General features: G+C 37.8%; 1 protein-coding gene across 8 annotated transcripts in view; it reads left to right on the top strand.

Moving 5' to 3' along the window:
* Positions 1-9,857, top strand: part of rhobtb4 (Rho related BTB domain containing 4) — a 56,700-nt gene extending 46,843 nt beyond the window's left edge. For all 8 annotated transcript variants that reach the window (XM_084414658.1, XM_084414656.1, XM_084414659.1 and 5 more), the window contains 4 exons: positions 3,628-3,778; positions 6,092-6,180; positions 6,409-6,514; positions 7,324-9,857. In XM_084414658.1, coding sequence (XP_084270784.1) covers positions 3,628-3,778; positions 6,092-6,180; positions 6,409-6,514; positions 7,324-7,505 — 528 coding nt within the window. In that variant the 3' untranslated portion in view covers positions 7,506-9,857. The remainder of the gene's footprint in view (positions 1-3,627; positions 3,779-6,091; positions 6,181-6,408; positions 6,515-7,323) is intronic.
* The last annotated feature ends 3,922 nt before the right edge of the window (positions 9,858-13,779 follow it).

Genomic DNA, 13,779 nt, shown 5'->3' with positions numbered 1-13,779 from the left:
GCGTGGCAGCATCGACGATTCCATTTTTTGATTCGATAATCGAGATTGAGCATTAATGCGAAATTGTGACACCCTTATTTATAGGTATTTTATGTTGTACGTTTACATCCCATGAAACTCAATGTGAGTCTCAGGAACTGTTCTCTGTTGTTTTGTTTCTCTGCTTTTTAAGGCAGGAAGTGTCTGAACATATGGGAGACGCTCAGGTGTCAGAATTCCTTTCAGCAATATCATACTTCTGAGTGTGATTAGCACAAGCCCGAGCGGAAGCTCAAATGTGAGAAGCTGTCACATTTTCCCCCGTGAGAAAAAGACGAAGTGAAAATGTAGACAATGAAGGCAGAGACTGTGGTGTAGGCCACTGCTTTGTTAGTTGATGAGAAGGAGTCTGGTGGTTTTTGATAGGTGACCACTTCCTCCGTAACACACATTGCCCTGGGTCTTGACCTCTTTTTCTTCTCAAGGTAGTTTCTATGTAGGTTAATTTTTTATTTTTTTTTCAATTCTTCTTCTTCCAAGGAACAAATTAAACATGCTAAAATCAGTTGAAAATAAAACGCTAAAACCTTGTGAATTTAGGCATCACATTATGAGGTACAGTATGAAAAATGGATGTTCATTTAGCAATTTGTTATGTAATGTACATTACATTTAACAGTGCATTCAGTAGTTCTTTAGCAAACATTAACATCGCCGTTCTTCTACTTAAAGTACCGATACCACACTGTTAGACGCTGCACTGCCATATATTGACATGGATCATCACTGTTTTGTGTAAATTACACTGAGTTTTAGAGCGGTCCAGAATTGTTCATTCCCTTATCTGTCCCACAAAAAAGAAGCAACTTCTTGGGCATCATAGCATGATGCCCATTCTCCAGCATCATAAAATCGTTGTCTGTCTTTCTATCTTCTGGACCTTTTTCTGCATCTTTGGCCATACAGGTACTGATTCTCCCATTGTCTCCACTGGTAAAGAAAGCATGCGCGTGTTTCGTTGTCTAATTTTCGCTCTTCGCGTCACCAAACTGTGCTATGCTACTAGCGTGTCTACAGAGGTGGCAGCCAATGAGCCAGTGAGTGTCCGTTTAGTGAAACATCGCAGATCACGTCATTTTAACATGGCGAAATACATAAAGAGGGGGACCCGCACCATCTATAATTAAAACACATTTTATAGAACACTATTATGAGAATAGTCTCATGTGAGTGTACACAATTTATTTGTACACAATTACACAACACAATTTATTTCTTAATGTGTAAAACCTTTTAAATTGGCCCCAAACTACCGAATGCACCTTTAACAGTCTTATTATAATACTAGTGTTAAAATCGTATAATCTGATAACCGATATTGGTATTTACCGGTATATACTGTGCCCCTGTGTCTGCAAAATCTATAGAGTTTGTTTGATTGTACTTGGAGGATTGAGGCAAACAAAATTTCCATTCACTCATAGCACCATTGTTATCTTTGGGTTTTAACAGGAAGTTGTTTTACTGTGTCTCCTCTGCGTCTTTTAAGTCTGCCCTTTAGCCATAATGAGAGGTCATATTCACACTGACATTCTGTTAATTGGCTTTGAGACAGACAGGTGGAGGGCACCCCTAGGCTTCTGAAGTACCGCTGAGTGTCATCTTGTTACCCCCCAATGTACCATCTCTGACCTATAGAATCTGTGTCAGCTTACAGCCGCCGAATCCCACAAACTCATGTGGCGGAAGCAGTACAGATATTGTTATGAGAGTTGTGGTTTGATGCATTTTGAGTCTTGCACTTGTTCTTGTTTAGTTCACAACTCAGTGCAGTGTAGAGTAAGTGGACACATCTTGTCATTGCTTAATTGGATGTACATGTTATTTGAAGCATTAAGATGTTACTCATGTTGAGCACTATTTTTAGACGACAAACCCTACACAAGTGCCAGTGGTTTCCAGGTTGCTAAAAAACATCTGCGCCATATAAGTGTTCAGTTCTCAAACAGGGGCAATTAAATCCACTCCATCCTGTCTTAATTCACAGAGGAACAACTGCTTAGTCTGAGCATGACGACAGCGTTAGGAGAAGGTTGCCATGGATTGATTCACAGGCCCGGCACTTTCCTCTTTGTGTCCCTGCTGAAAGCTCTCCCTTAATTCCTTGCCTGTTCCTTGGAGCTGAAAGAATAAGCATGCCTTTGTTTGCTCTCTGCTCTTTTTGGTGTATGTGATTTTGGTTATGAATGGTGTTGGATGTGGGAAATTATGTCATGTTGCCTCCAGGGAACTCACCAGTGTTATGTATGCCCCTAAATCTACCATAATAGTACAATGGTGCCAAAATTGCAACTTTCTATGAAGGATGAGAAAAGTGGTCCCACAATAGAGATTCGTTTTTGAAATGCAGTGCTGTTCAAAAGTTTGGGTCAGTAAGATTTTTTTTTTTACATTTTTGAAAGAAGTCTCTTTAATTTGGTCAACAATACAGTAAAAACAGTATAATTGTGAAATGTTATATTATAATAATATAATTAAATATAATTATCATTTAAAATAGCAGTTTTCTGTTTTAATATGTTTTTAAAATGTTATTTATTCCTGTGAGGACAAAGCTGAACATTCAGCATCATTACTCTACTCTTCAGTGTCACATGATCCTTCAGAAATCATACTAATTTGCTGATTTGCTGCTCAAGAAACATTTATCATTATTAAAATAGTTGTTGAAAACAGCTTAAAAAAAAAAAATATATATATATATATATATAATGAAAACTTTTGATCAATTGAATGTGTCTTTGTTGAATAAAAGTTCAAAGAAAAATCTCACTAACCCCAAACTTTTGAAAGGTAGTGTGGGCTTGTACTAACATCCATTCACTAAAAGCAGAATAATACAGTAATAATAATTTTAAAAAAGTTAAGTGGTAATGAAACACCATAAATTACATTTAAATTGGTGCACCAAGTGGCTATTTTAAATATGATGACAAAATTTGGCATATCAGTATACAGGAGCTGAAACTTACTGAATGTTGCGTATTATTTCTGTGAAGCATATCCTGTGTTCACAGTTTACGTATATGATGACAGTCTCTCCTGTAGGCTGGTTTGTTGGCTATCATTTATGCAGAGGCCAGGTTTCCCGTAGCGACAAGCCCACAGAGTTATTTTTCCACAGCTTTAAGCTGAGACTGTCAACGGTTTCACACAGTGCTTTAATCTCCTGAAGGATGAAAGACCCCTTAGGGAGGCCGCTGCCCTCGCCCTTCTATCGCTCTCCCAGGCCCTTTCCTCCACTAGCCTTCCTGGACAAATACATCCCTTTCTAACCGCTTTTTTGGCCACTCCGGGTCCTGCCATGTCAACAAGAAGGCCTCTTCTAATGGTCAGCAGCCAGGACCATGCAGGTCTCAATAGGGGAGAGGTGTGGAGCAGATTGTTTCATCCCTGGATCAATCTGCTTCCCGAGTTTCCATGTCCTGGAGATGAGCTATGAATAAACATCCCTCAGCGTGGGTTATGAAATCTGTTTCCACAAACTTTTCTCAACGTGGGCTTTTGTTAATAACCGTGAACTTGAAATATTTAGGGTGTTTTTTTGCTAACCCACACGTCTTTTTCTTTCTTTGTTTCTATTTTCAGGTGTCAATCCCCAACACCAGTTGTGCCTGCATGAGAGCTGTTCTGGAGTTTCTCTACTGTGGTGTATTGACACCATGCCCTGAACTGGAGCCAATGGACCTCATAATACTAGCTAACCGCCTCTGTCTTCCCCGTCTTGTAGCTCTAACAGGTAGGTTTGGTAATGGCTCTGTTTACCTGAAGGCAGACAGTGTACCTTGAAAAAACACTGTATAGTGCTGTGGTTAATGGGCCTGGGGAGGAAAAGAAAATCTGATATCTTTTTCACACAACTCTTTGAGCATGAATTTGCAAAGACATGATTCTGTTGTTTGCATGTGCCAAACACTAAAATGCTGGTTAATATTAAAAATGATAGCATTTAAACTTAAAAAAAAGTGAATAAATAAATAGAATAAATATTATCTACAGCTAAACAATACTGTTTAGTATAGGTTCTGGTAAAGAACCTATACCAGAATGTTTTTTCATATTAGGTACAGTTGTGGTCTGAATTAATGCACCAATCACCGACAGGGGTTGGTGTTGTGAGGTTTTGCGCTCGTGCACGGCTGCCTATGACGGCTGCACGCGAAAACCTCACAACACCCACCCCTGTCGGTGATTGGTTGGAACACTATTTATTTTGGTTTTGAGTGGTGGTGAAACCAACTGTTTTTGTGTGCAGATCTCAGAGCCTAGGCTGCCTACAGAGACGGCATGCTTATGGGGCGGGTAGCTAGCGGATCGTTAGGAAAGATTAGATGAATGTGATCATTTATGTTTGGGCCTGAAATCGCTGATACAACTTTTAATGTTGTGGGCATATTTTTCTGCTGGAGGTCCTGGACATCTTGTTCAGATACATGGCATCGTGGATTCTATCAAATATTAACATAAAAAATCAAAACCTGACAGCTTCTGCTAGAAATCTTATAAAGGGCCATGGTTGGATCTTCCATCAGGACAATGATCCAAAACAAACTCAAAATCAACTCAAAAATGTGTCAATGAGCAAAAAATAAATCTTCTGCCATGGCTGTCCCAGTTCCCTGTCCTGAACCCTTTAGAAAATGAGTTGGTTGAATTGAAGAATGAAGACTGTATACTACAAATCCATTAACATATTTACTGACATAAATATTATCTACAGCTAAACAATACCTAGTGAAAAAAAACTATACCAAAATGTATTTAAAAAAAAATATATATATATATATTTTTCATATTAGGTATAATACAAATCCATTAACATATTTACTGACATATCGCTTGAGACTTGATGTAAATATTATACACTTTTTTGGAGTACTTCTTTATTGCACAATGCACATTTATTAATATTAAGCTGAAAATATGTTTTAATATCACTATTAGTAGGGATAGGATGATCTCTGTATAATATCATTCTTTAAATGCAAGATATTTAAAGTGTATCTAAAGTATATTTGCAATAGTTCCACTTTAGCACAATCAAATATACTTTAGTTATCCGGTCCAACTAAGGATATTCGTAAGTACATTACTTACTAAATTAGTTGTTCGAATTTAGCAGACTTTAAAGGTTGGGTCAGTAGTTTTTGAAATATACTGTTTGCCAATGTTGATATTTGAAATCAACCCAAACAAACACACCTCTTCTTCATTGCTCCGCCTCCAAAACTCTCAATCCAATTATACCAGCCCTGCTCTGAGTCGGTCTCGAACCCCGACCCCCTGCAAGCGAATAATGCTTCACAAAAAATAGAGCATAATGAACGAATGACAAGGAAGCACAAAAAATGAACGTACAGTACACAATAGTAATTACAAACAAGAGTTGTTTGTTAGTTGCCAACAGCACAGCAGCTCCAGACACACAATGACACTCAAAACCAGTGTTACTCACGTGTGGAGCGAATCAAAGCGACGTCTGCGTCTGTTTTCAGGCCTTCCCATTTAGCTCTCTCCAGTGCTGGAAAGCTTTTCTAATATTAACGTGGGTCCTAAAGCTCTTTCCTGATCATAACCCTTATTTTCCAGTGATTTCTTCTGGGCTTTCCTCTTTTGTATTCAGTTCAAATCTCCCTCTTGATTGTTCTCTCTCCTCCACCGTCATACGGCCCCTAATGCTGATTGGCTGACACGTTTGTTGTTGTGTCGGACTGACTAACATCCAAACAGCATATTTCAAAAACTACTGATCCCACCTTTAAGTATATCAATTTAGTATACTAAAAGTACAATTGCAGGGTATTTATATTCAGTACATAAATATGTAAATGTATTTGTAGTATACTTAGTATATGTATTTTAAATATATTTTGGTATATTTATTTTTCACTAGGGATAGCATGTATTATTTGTTAAAGGTGAAGGTGAAAAATGTTTCACTGTTGACGATTTTGTTGTTATGGAATATTTCCCCCCCGTCAAACTATTAACCATTAAGCCTCACGGCTGACATATTAACACTTGTTGTGTGGTGTTTTGCCATGGTCTACAGAGCAACATGCCATTGAGGATCTGTTGCTGTTGTCCGTTAAAGGGGTGGACATTGATGGACATGTGCTGGCCTATCTGGAGATGGCTCAGGTAACATTAATAAAGATGAACAAACAAAGCCTTTTAATAGAATGTAAAGAACACTTGAGTAATGAAGTGGCAATATAACCATTGGAGCACATTACAGAATTACCATTCATTCATAGCAGCCTACTTTATTCTAGTTCAAAGGATGAACACACTTTGCTTTTCAAATGAGCTTCAATGAGAGAAATCCCACTGAACCAAATTGCCAACTCTGTTTTCTGTCTGCTGTAGTTCCACAATGCCAAACAGCTCTCTGCCTGGTGTCTGCATCACATCTGCACCAACTACAATAGTGTTTGTCGCAAGTTCCCTAAAGACATGAAGACTATGTCTCCTGGTAAGAGGCACATTTTATTTTTTTTATTTTTTATAATGGCATTTATAATGGCAATGCAAAAAAACGAAAAGATCATCAAAGAATCCTGAAAAAAAAATGATCAAAGTTTCTACAAAACTATTAAGCAGCACAACCGTTTTCTACGTTGATAATAATAAGAAATGTTTCTTGAGCACCAGATCAGAATATTAAAATGGCACTGAAGACTATAGTAATGATGCTGAAAATTCAGCTTTGCCATCACTGCAATAAATGATTATTCTATTTTAAGATAGGGAAAAAAAAAAGTTCTATCTTGGTGAGCATAAGAGACTATTTTTTAGAAACATAAAAAAAATATACCAACCCACACTTTTGCCCAATTATATATGTTTTTTATGTATAGTGTATTGTAGTGTATGTATTTAAAAAATATGAATTCTATGAAAATTAATAGAATTCTGTCAGTTAATTGTCCTGTACTCTGCACTATACGCTACATTATTTTCTTTATCAGTATCAGAGTAAACAAAAATAAAATATCAGAATATTTATTACTTAAGATGTATATAAATACAAAACTATTTGTCACTGCGATAAGAAAAATAAACTTACAAATAAACAATAAATTTATACAAAATAAACCATTTTTATGACCATAAACCTAGCTAAATTATGTCTTAGCTATACAACACATAGTATCTAGCTATGTTGCTTCTCAAGTAAATGTATATTGTTGCAAGGATCTTTAGATATTTTTACTGAAAACAAAAACAAGACACAAATACTGGACAAGAAAATAATTTTCATCTTCTCATTTGTTCTTCCAGAAAATCAGAAACACTTTGAGAAGCATCGCTGGCCCCCTGTTTGGTTCCTGAAGGAGGAAGACCGCTACCTCCGTTCTCAAAAAGAGCGAGAGCGTGAGGAAGAGATTCTACGCAAGCAGCACACCAAACGGGGCTGGTGCTTCTGGAGACATCCATCCTCTTCAGCACCCCACATTTCCTGAGGGTCTGTCTCCATCCATCCATTCAAAACCCCAATACCCCTCACCCTCCTTTCAGTCCAGACGCATGTAGCCAAGCCTGGGGAGCCCTGTTTTTGCTTCAGTGCGTCCGTCCCGACTGCTGGAAGCTGGGGGCCTCTTTGCCTCTGAGCTTTTGTCTTCCCTCCCTGTGCCGGGCCTTAGCGGGATGCTGGCCACAAGAGCTCAGAGCGTGTGTTTCATTAAACGGGGAGAAGGCTTGAAGAAAGTCTTAAATCTTTCTCACTCTCAATGTTACGTGTTCTGCTGTGCGAATGCAACAGGTCTTGTCATAGGGAACGGCATCATTGCAGTGACCTGCTTTCGCCTCTTAAGACTGTTATTATTATACAAGACCACACACACACACACACACACACACACTCACACCAGCACACCGTCTGAGCGCTGGCGCCCGGGCACACGGATGCTGCATGGTGCTGCTGTGTTGAGCTTTTCTCTGTGAGACCTATTTCTGGGAAAACCGTCATGTCCAATGCCTACAAGCTGAAACATAGCTTAGCTTTGAATACAACTAGCAACTAAAATGGCGGCAGGGATATATACATTTGTGTTGTTGTTGTTGTTGTTGTTGTGGTTGTTAAAAGAAAGGGGTGGTAATTGCCCCCGCCTACATTATCAGTAAAAAAATTCTCCATTTTGGATCTTCCATAGCCCCATATTGGCTCTGAATACCAATTGTGTTGCCTACTGAAGAACTATTTTTCAGATAACTTGTCCTGTCACTAACTTTGTTCATGTAATAGAACAGAAAGTGTGGGTAGTTCAGGTCTGTCGCTCACAAAAAGGCTCTAGGACAGCACCAAAGACAGACAGGCAAGTCATTCAAACACAAACGCCTTACCAAAATCTGCTGAAATGAAAACTTGACAGCAAGTAAACTAAGAAATTAGGGCTATTTTTACCACTGCCAGGAGAGTATTAACAGTCACAGCTGTTAGATGGCATTCTGTTCGATTGAGTTTTGTGATATGACCACTAGCAAGCTCTTCAACTTGCTTGCCTTTCACCTCCACCACTGGGGGGGCGCCCATGCCTTCTAAGTTTACCCTGCTTTAGAAAGTATTAGCTACTCATTTGTTTGTCAATTCTGGGTCAGATCTTCACATCCTTGTGAAATACACTCGTTTTTGTAGCACTAATTCATTCTTGGCTATTGGCGAACCAAAAAGTATGTTGCGCTGCAAAAAAAACATGAGGCCAAGGCACTCAAGAATGTAGAAAAAATATATAAAAAGCCTTTATTTAAGTTGCGCTGTTTCTTATTCCTTCGCCGCTCCCCTCTGTTATTCCTCTGCTCCTCTACCTCTGCAGTTAGCCAAACTGAGGGAGAAACTATCGATCCACTTCCTGTAGTGTATGATGCGTTGCAATGTGACGCTTCACTTCGCACTTTACACATGCAGATAAAATTGGTGCTCAGGGTTAGCCTGCTAAATGCCACAGCTTTCAACCACTAACACATTATCTCTTCAAGGGACGGTCATACTTGAGTTTGAGCTCACCAACGTATAACTCTATATCTAAAATGTGAAAATATACAATCTACTCCACTTTCATGCAACGCAGCAAACCTGCAGATTTAAAGTTTTTGTTCTTTTAATTCGTTGTTGTTCACAGGCATTCACGCAATACAACTTGGCAGGTCAGATTTCAACAAATTTGAATTTTGGGAAGCAGTGAAACGCAAAACTTCTTTGCCTGACCTTGCATTTCCGGTCTCCAGCATTCAAATCAGTATGAATGGAAGTGAACGGAACGGAAAGTGTAGTGTGACCGTCCCTTTACACAAGTTTACCTGTTTTGACAATCTTAACAAAATATCCCGACGTAAGCCGTAAATCAAAAGTGTATCATCCTTTTTTGATCGAAAAGCTTTTAAAATGTCAAGCTTTTTCTTCATGGAAACAGGTTTTGTGGTTAAACTGCCAGTTTGGTTCCTGCTTTCAGATGTGCAACGTGAAGCGTCATTAGCATCCGTTTGCTAGAATCTTTCTCGACTCCCTTCCATCCGAAAACATGAGTGCCTATGACCATGTTACACTTTCCCTTCTACATTCAAGTATTTCTCGGTGAAGCATGTTTGTTTTGCCTGTTTCGTGCCTTTTTAACAAAAGTGTTATTAGCTACTTTGGGAGTGAATGAGAAATCAGAGACATTTGAAGTTTTCCATGCCACCCTTTTTCTATTTCTGGCTTTCTGGGTTTGCTTCCTCAAGGCTGCACCCTGCTTTTCACACCAGACGAGCTGAAATCATCAACAGCTACAAAAATAGACACGGAGAGCCAATGCGCTCAGACAGGCCGATCTGCGCATAAATAATAAATAAATTACAAAAGAAGAGGGAAAACAGAGAGCAGTCGCTTACCATCTATATGCTAACGTTTTGACATTCACCTTTAAGGGAACTACACTGTAAAAAGTGAACAGTTGGATCAACTTAAAAAAATGACTTCAATTGGTAACACCTAAAGAAATGAAGTTTTCTCAACTTAAATTATCACGTTTTTCACGATAAAACGTGATAATTTAAGTTGAGAAAACTTAATTTCTTTAGGTGTTACCAATTGAAGTCATTTTTTTAAGTTGATCCAACTGTTGATCCAACTGTTCACTTTTTACGTATAGGTTCATCCCAGTAAGGTCACCGTGATTTTGCCAAGACAGACATGTTCCTGGATCAACATCTATTGTTGATCCTGGAACAACATTCCTGTGCAAAAAAATAGTCCTAACGCTATCCCTAACCCTACCCATAACTTATCCCTAAAATCAGAGGGGAATGATATGAATAACACTGATGTAGAAGCACCTAACACCCGGTTGTAAGTCTAAACCTGACGTAAACTGTAAACTTGTCCCTCAAATCTGATTGGAAGGTTGTTCCAGTGGCGTTACTAGAGCCCCTAAAGGGACATGGTGAAGAAAAAAATATATGGCGATGCTTTTGCGTTCTCTCGCAAATGTTTTGCGTTCCCCTGGGAAACATTGCGTTTAATACCTTCTAGTAACGCCACTTGTGCAGTATTTATTGGGGCAGGCAAATAAATGAATGTTTAGAGATTCCACTATGCCTAAAGGCTTTATAATTATGAATGTATGACCTTACTGTGTATTTGCAGACTGGCTCTGCGATGAATTATGATCACAGCTTTTCTGCCTGCCCCTTGAAGTTAAAAATCATCACCCCATGAGCGCTTCGAGAACACTACAAACATCGGCATGTTTATTGGGATTGAAAGCATCGTTGCGGTGGTGATTTCGGGCTTGTTAGCACTTTTTTTGTTCTTTTGACTATTTGCTTTTGCACCTTTTTTTATTTCTTATTTGGTCTGCCTTTGATGTGCATGGCATTGACTGTTTCTAAACTATTGCTTTTTAAAACATTTTGTAGCATAGAACGGTTTCTTCCATTAAACGGTGCTCCTTACGTGTTCTTTTTTGATCCCTCATACTTGCTATAAGATTTTTATGTCGGTTGCTCAAAGTCTTTGTACCTTGTGCTTTAATCAAATATGCCTTCGTTAACTTTGACTTCGAGGACATGTGATGTATGTTTTTTTGTAATAATTAAGAGGCTTAGTTGATGTCATATAAATAGTATTAGAAAAGGTCAATTTGCCTGTAAAGGGATTGTTCAGCCCAAATGCTTCTGTCATTTACTCACCCTCCTGTTTCAGCTGTTTTGTCTGTATAATGATCTCAACTCAACTTTATTGTATTGACAAAACTAAATATATTTTGTGTTCCACAGAAGAAAAAAGTTTGGACCGACATGACAGAATGTTGCTTTTTGGGTGAACTGTGCCTTTAAAGTGAGAGATTGGTTCAGGCACTATACAGTGGCTAACAAAATGAAAGATCCCTGCTAACAGTAAAACTGCTTGTTAAATATGCACTTTAGCTTCAAATTTGATACAGACAATGTTCTTTGTCGATTTACTTTCAATTTAACAATAGTCTTGACTGAGTGACACTGTACAGTATTTATCGGTGCACGTTTACAGGTAAGATGTGCATGGGAATGGTCTAAGCGCTAACTTGTATGTAATTATAAATAACTGTAGCTTTCATTACTAAGGAATTATCATGCACTTTTGTCTTGATGAAAGAGAAACTAGCCCTGATTGCAAAAGTCCATCCAGAACTCTCACAGATCATTTAGACTAAATGTTTATCATGTTCATTATTAACAACACATTATACAGTAGTTCTGTTTATTTATTAGCAGTACAGCAAAGAAACCCAGTAGTTTATAAGAAAAATGAGCGCGCTTGATAATTGTGGTCTATTCTTGTGTTACTGTGCCTTTAATTAAAAAAAAAAAAAAAGTCTTTCTGAAGAGAGGTCACTGCCTTTAGTTTTGAATAAGGTAATTGTAGTACACACACACACACATTTCAGCTGACAGCCAGCAGACCACTGTATTGCTGCTCCTGCATGCCTGTGGCCAGCATGTAGCAATACCCTCTGTTCTTCGAGTGCTGTGATATATTTATATCAAATATTGATATAAATCCCCCCCCCCCCCACACACACACACACACACATTGTGGGTGTTTTTTTATCCCTCTTTGGTTGTGCTGAATGGAAATCATGCTTGTTGTGAGCAGTGATCATACTGGTTTGGATGAGAGTGAACGTAAACACTTGCACACTAACAAAGTCAGAGGCACACTTGCGCCCTCTACAGTTAGCAGAAGTTTTGTTTTTGTTTTTTACATTATAAATTAATGTAGGGCAGGGGGATATGTGATATGTTACACAATATGCTCTTTGGAATACGATTTTGTTTTGAGTGTATTTTTGTAACATACTAATACCAGACAGCAGTAATTGCAGTGATTGTCTCTGATTTTTGTTTTGTTTTTGTTTTTTACTGAAAACTCTCACATTTTGTATTAAACTGGAACAGGTAACCACATCTTAATGCTTGTAAAATTAATAATCTGACCTCAGGTCATAGGCAGAGACCACTTCAAGCCCTTGTTATAGTTTCTGTGTTTGGTTTCAACAAAAGGGCCGTATTACTTCTCTGAACAACGTCTGTCAGTTATAGTGGAGCTCTTGCATTCCCTTTGGCAGACGCTGTCTCTCTTTCCAATTGTGTGGTGAGGTGAACTGTCTTCTTGAGGTGAGGTATAGGTGTTCGGCTGACCCTTCCCTTGACCTCTCTTCCTCTTTCAAATCTGTGACTATTTAAAGCTGTTTTGCACTTTGTGGTTTTCTTTTTTAACTTCTTGGTTTGATTAATTATTGTTCCTGTCCTAAACCGAAAAGTTTCTGATTCTGTAATTATTGTCCTTGTTCTGAACCAGAAAAGCACACACACACATACACCATAAACACTACTAAGGGCTTTTAATATACAAAATCAGAATGTTTTTGCTGCTGTTGCAAAAAAAGAAGAAAAAAAAAAAGAAAAAAAGAGAATAGAAAAAAGAAAACGTTTTACTGAATCGTTTGTAATATTTTTGAACAACTGTGATTTGTACAAAATGGAGAAAACAGGGTTATCTGTTTCAGTATTATAATGTTTGCTTGGCTTTTAATAAAACTTAACTGAACTCTTTGAACTCATTATTTCTTTGTGTGTTTTTTATATTTTAGTACATTTGACTGTAATTATTGGCCATAATTAATTTGTTACATTAACATTTTAGCATCTTTTTAATATCAAAATCAGTTTCATATTTACATTTACTGTTCTCTGGCTTGCATATAAATGGGAAACGTATGTATTCTACCTTATGTGGAAAGTCACTACTGTTAAATGTCCTGTAGAGGGAGACATACACGGTTTCATACAACTGTTTTTAAGCACTTATTCTTGTTAAACTCTATGTTAAATATATTTTAGCATAAAATATAGCCTTTAAATAATATAAATTATATTGTAATTCGCACGTTCACAATCTTTTTATATTCCCAGTTGCTCAGGTTTGTTACAGTAGCTACTGTTATTCATCTGGCGGTTGAGTTGACTACTTCACAATGTAGCTGACTAAATAGCTGAGACATCAAAAAGTTACTGCCTTCCTTCCCAAAGTCCCTCAAATGCCTAGACCGAATCAGATCAAAATCTCTGTCTCTAGAGGAGATTTAATAAAACCGTTGTAGTATGAGGTTTTTGGTTGTCATACAAACAGTCATGTTTATGATTTCAGTAACATTTACAAATAAGGTTTCATTTGTTAACATTAGTTAACTATATTAGTTAACATGAACTAACATTTAA

Source organism: Rutilus rutilus, assembly GCF_951802725.1.
Source record: "Rutilus rutilus genome assembly, chromosome: 7".
NCBI lineage: Eukaryota > Metazoa > Chordata > Actinopteri > Cypriniformes > Leuciscidae > Rutilus > Rutilus rutilus.
The sequence above is the reverse complement of the archived record's forward strand: the minus strand, read 5'-3'. Positions and strand labels throughout refer to the sequence as shown.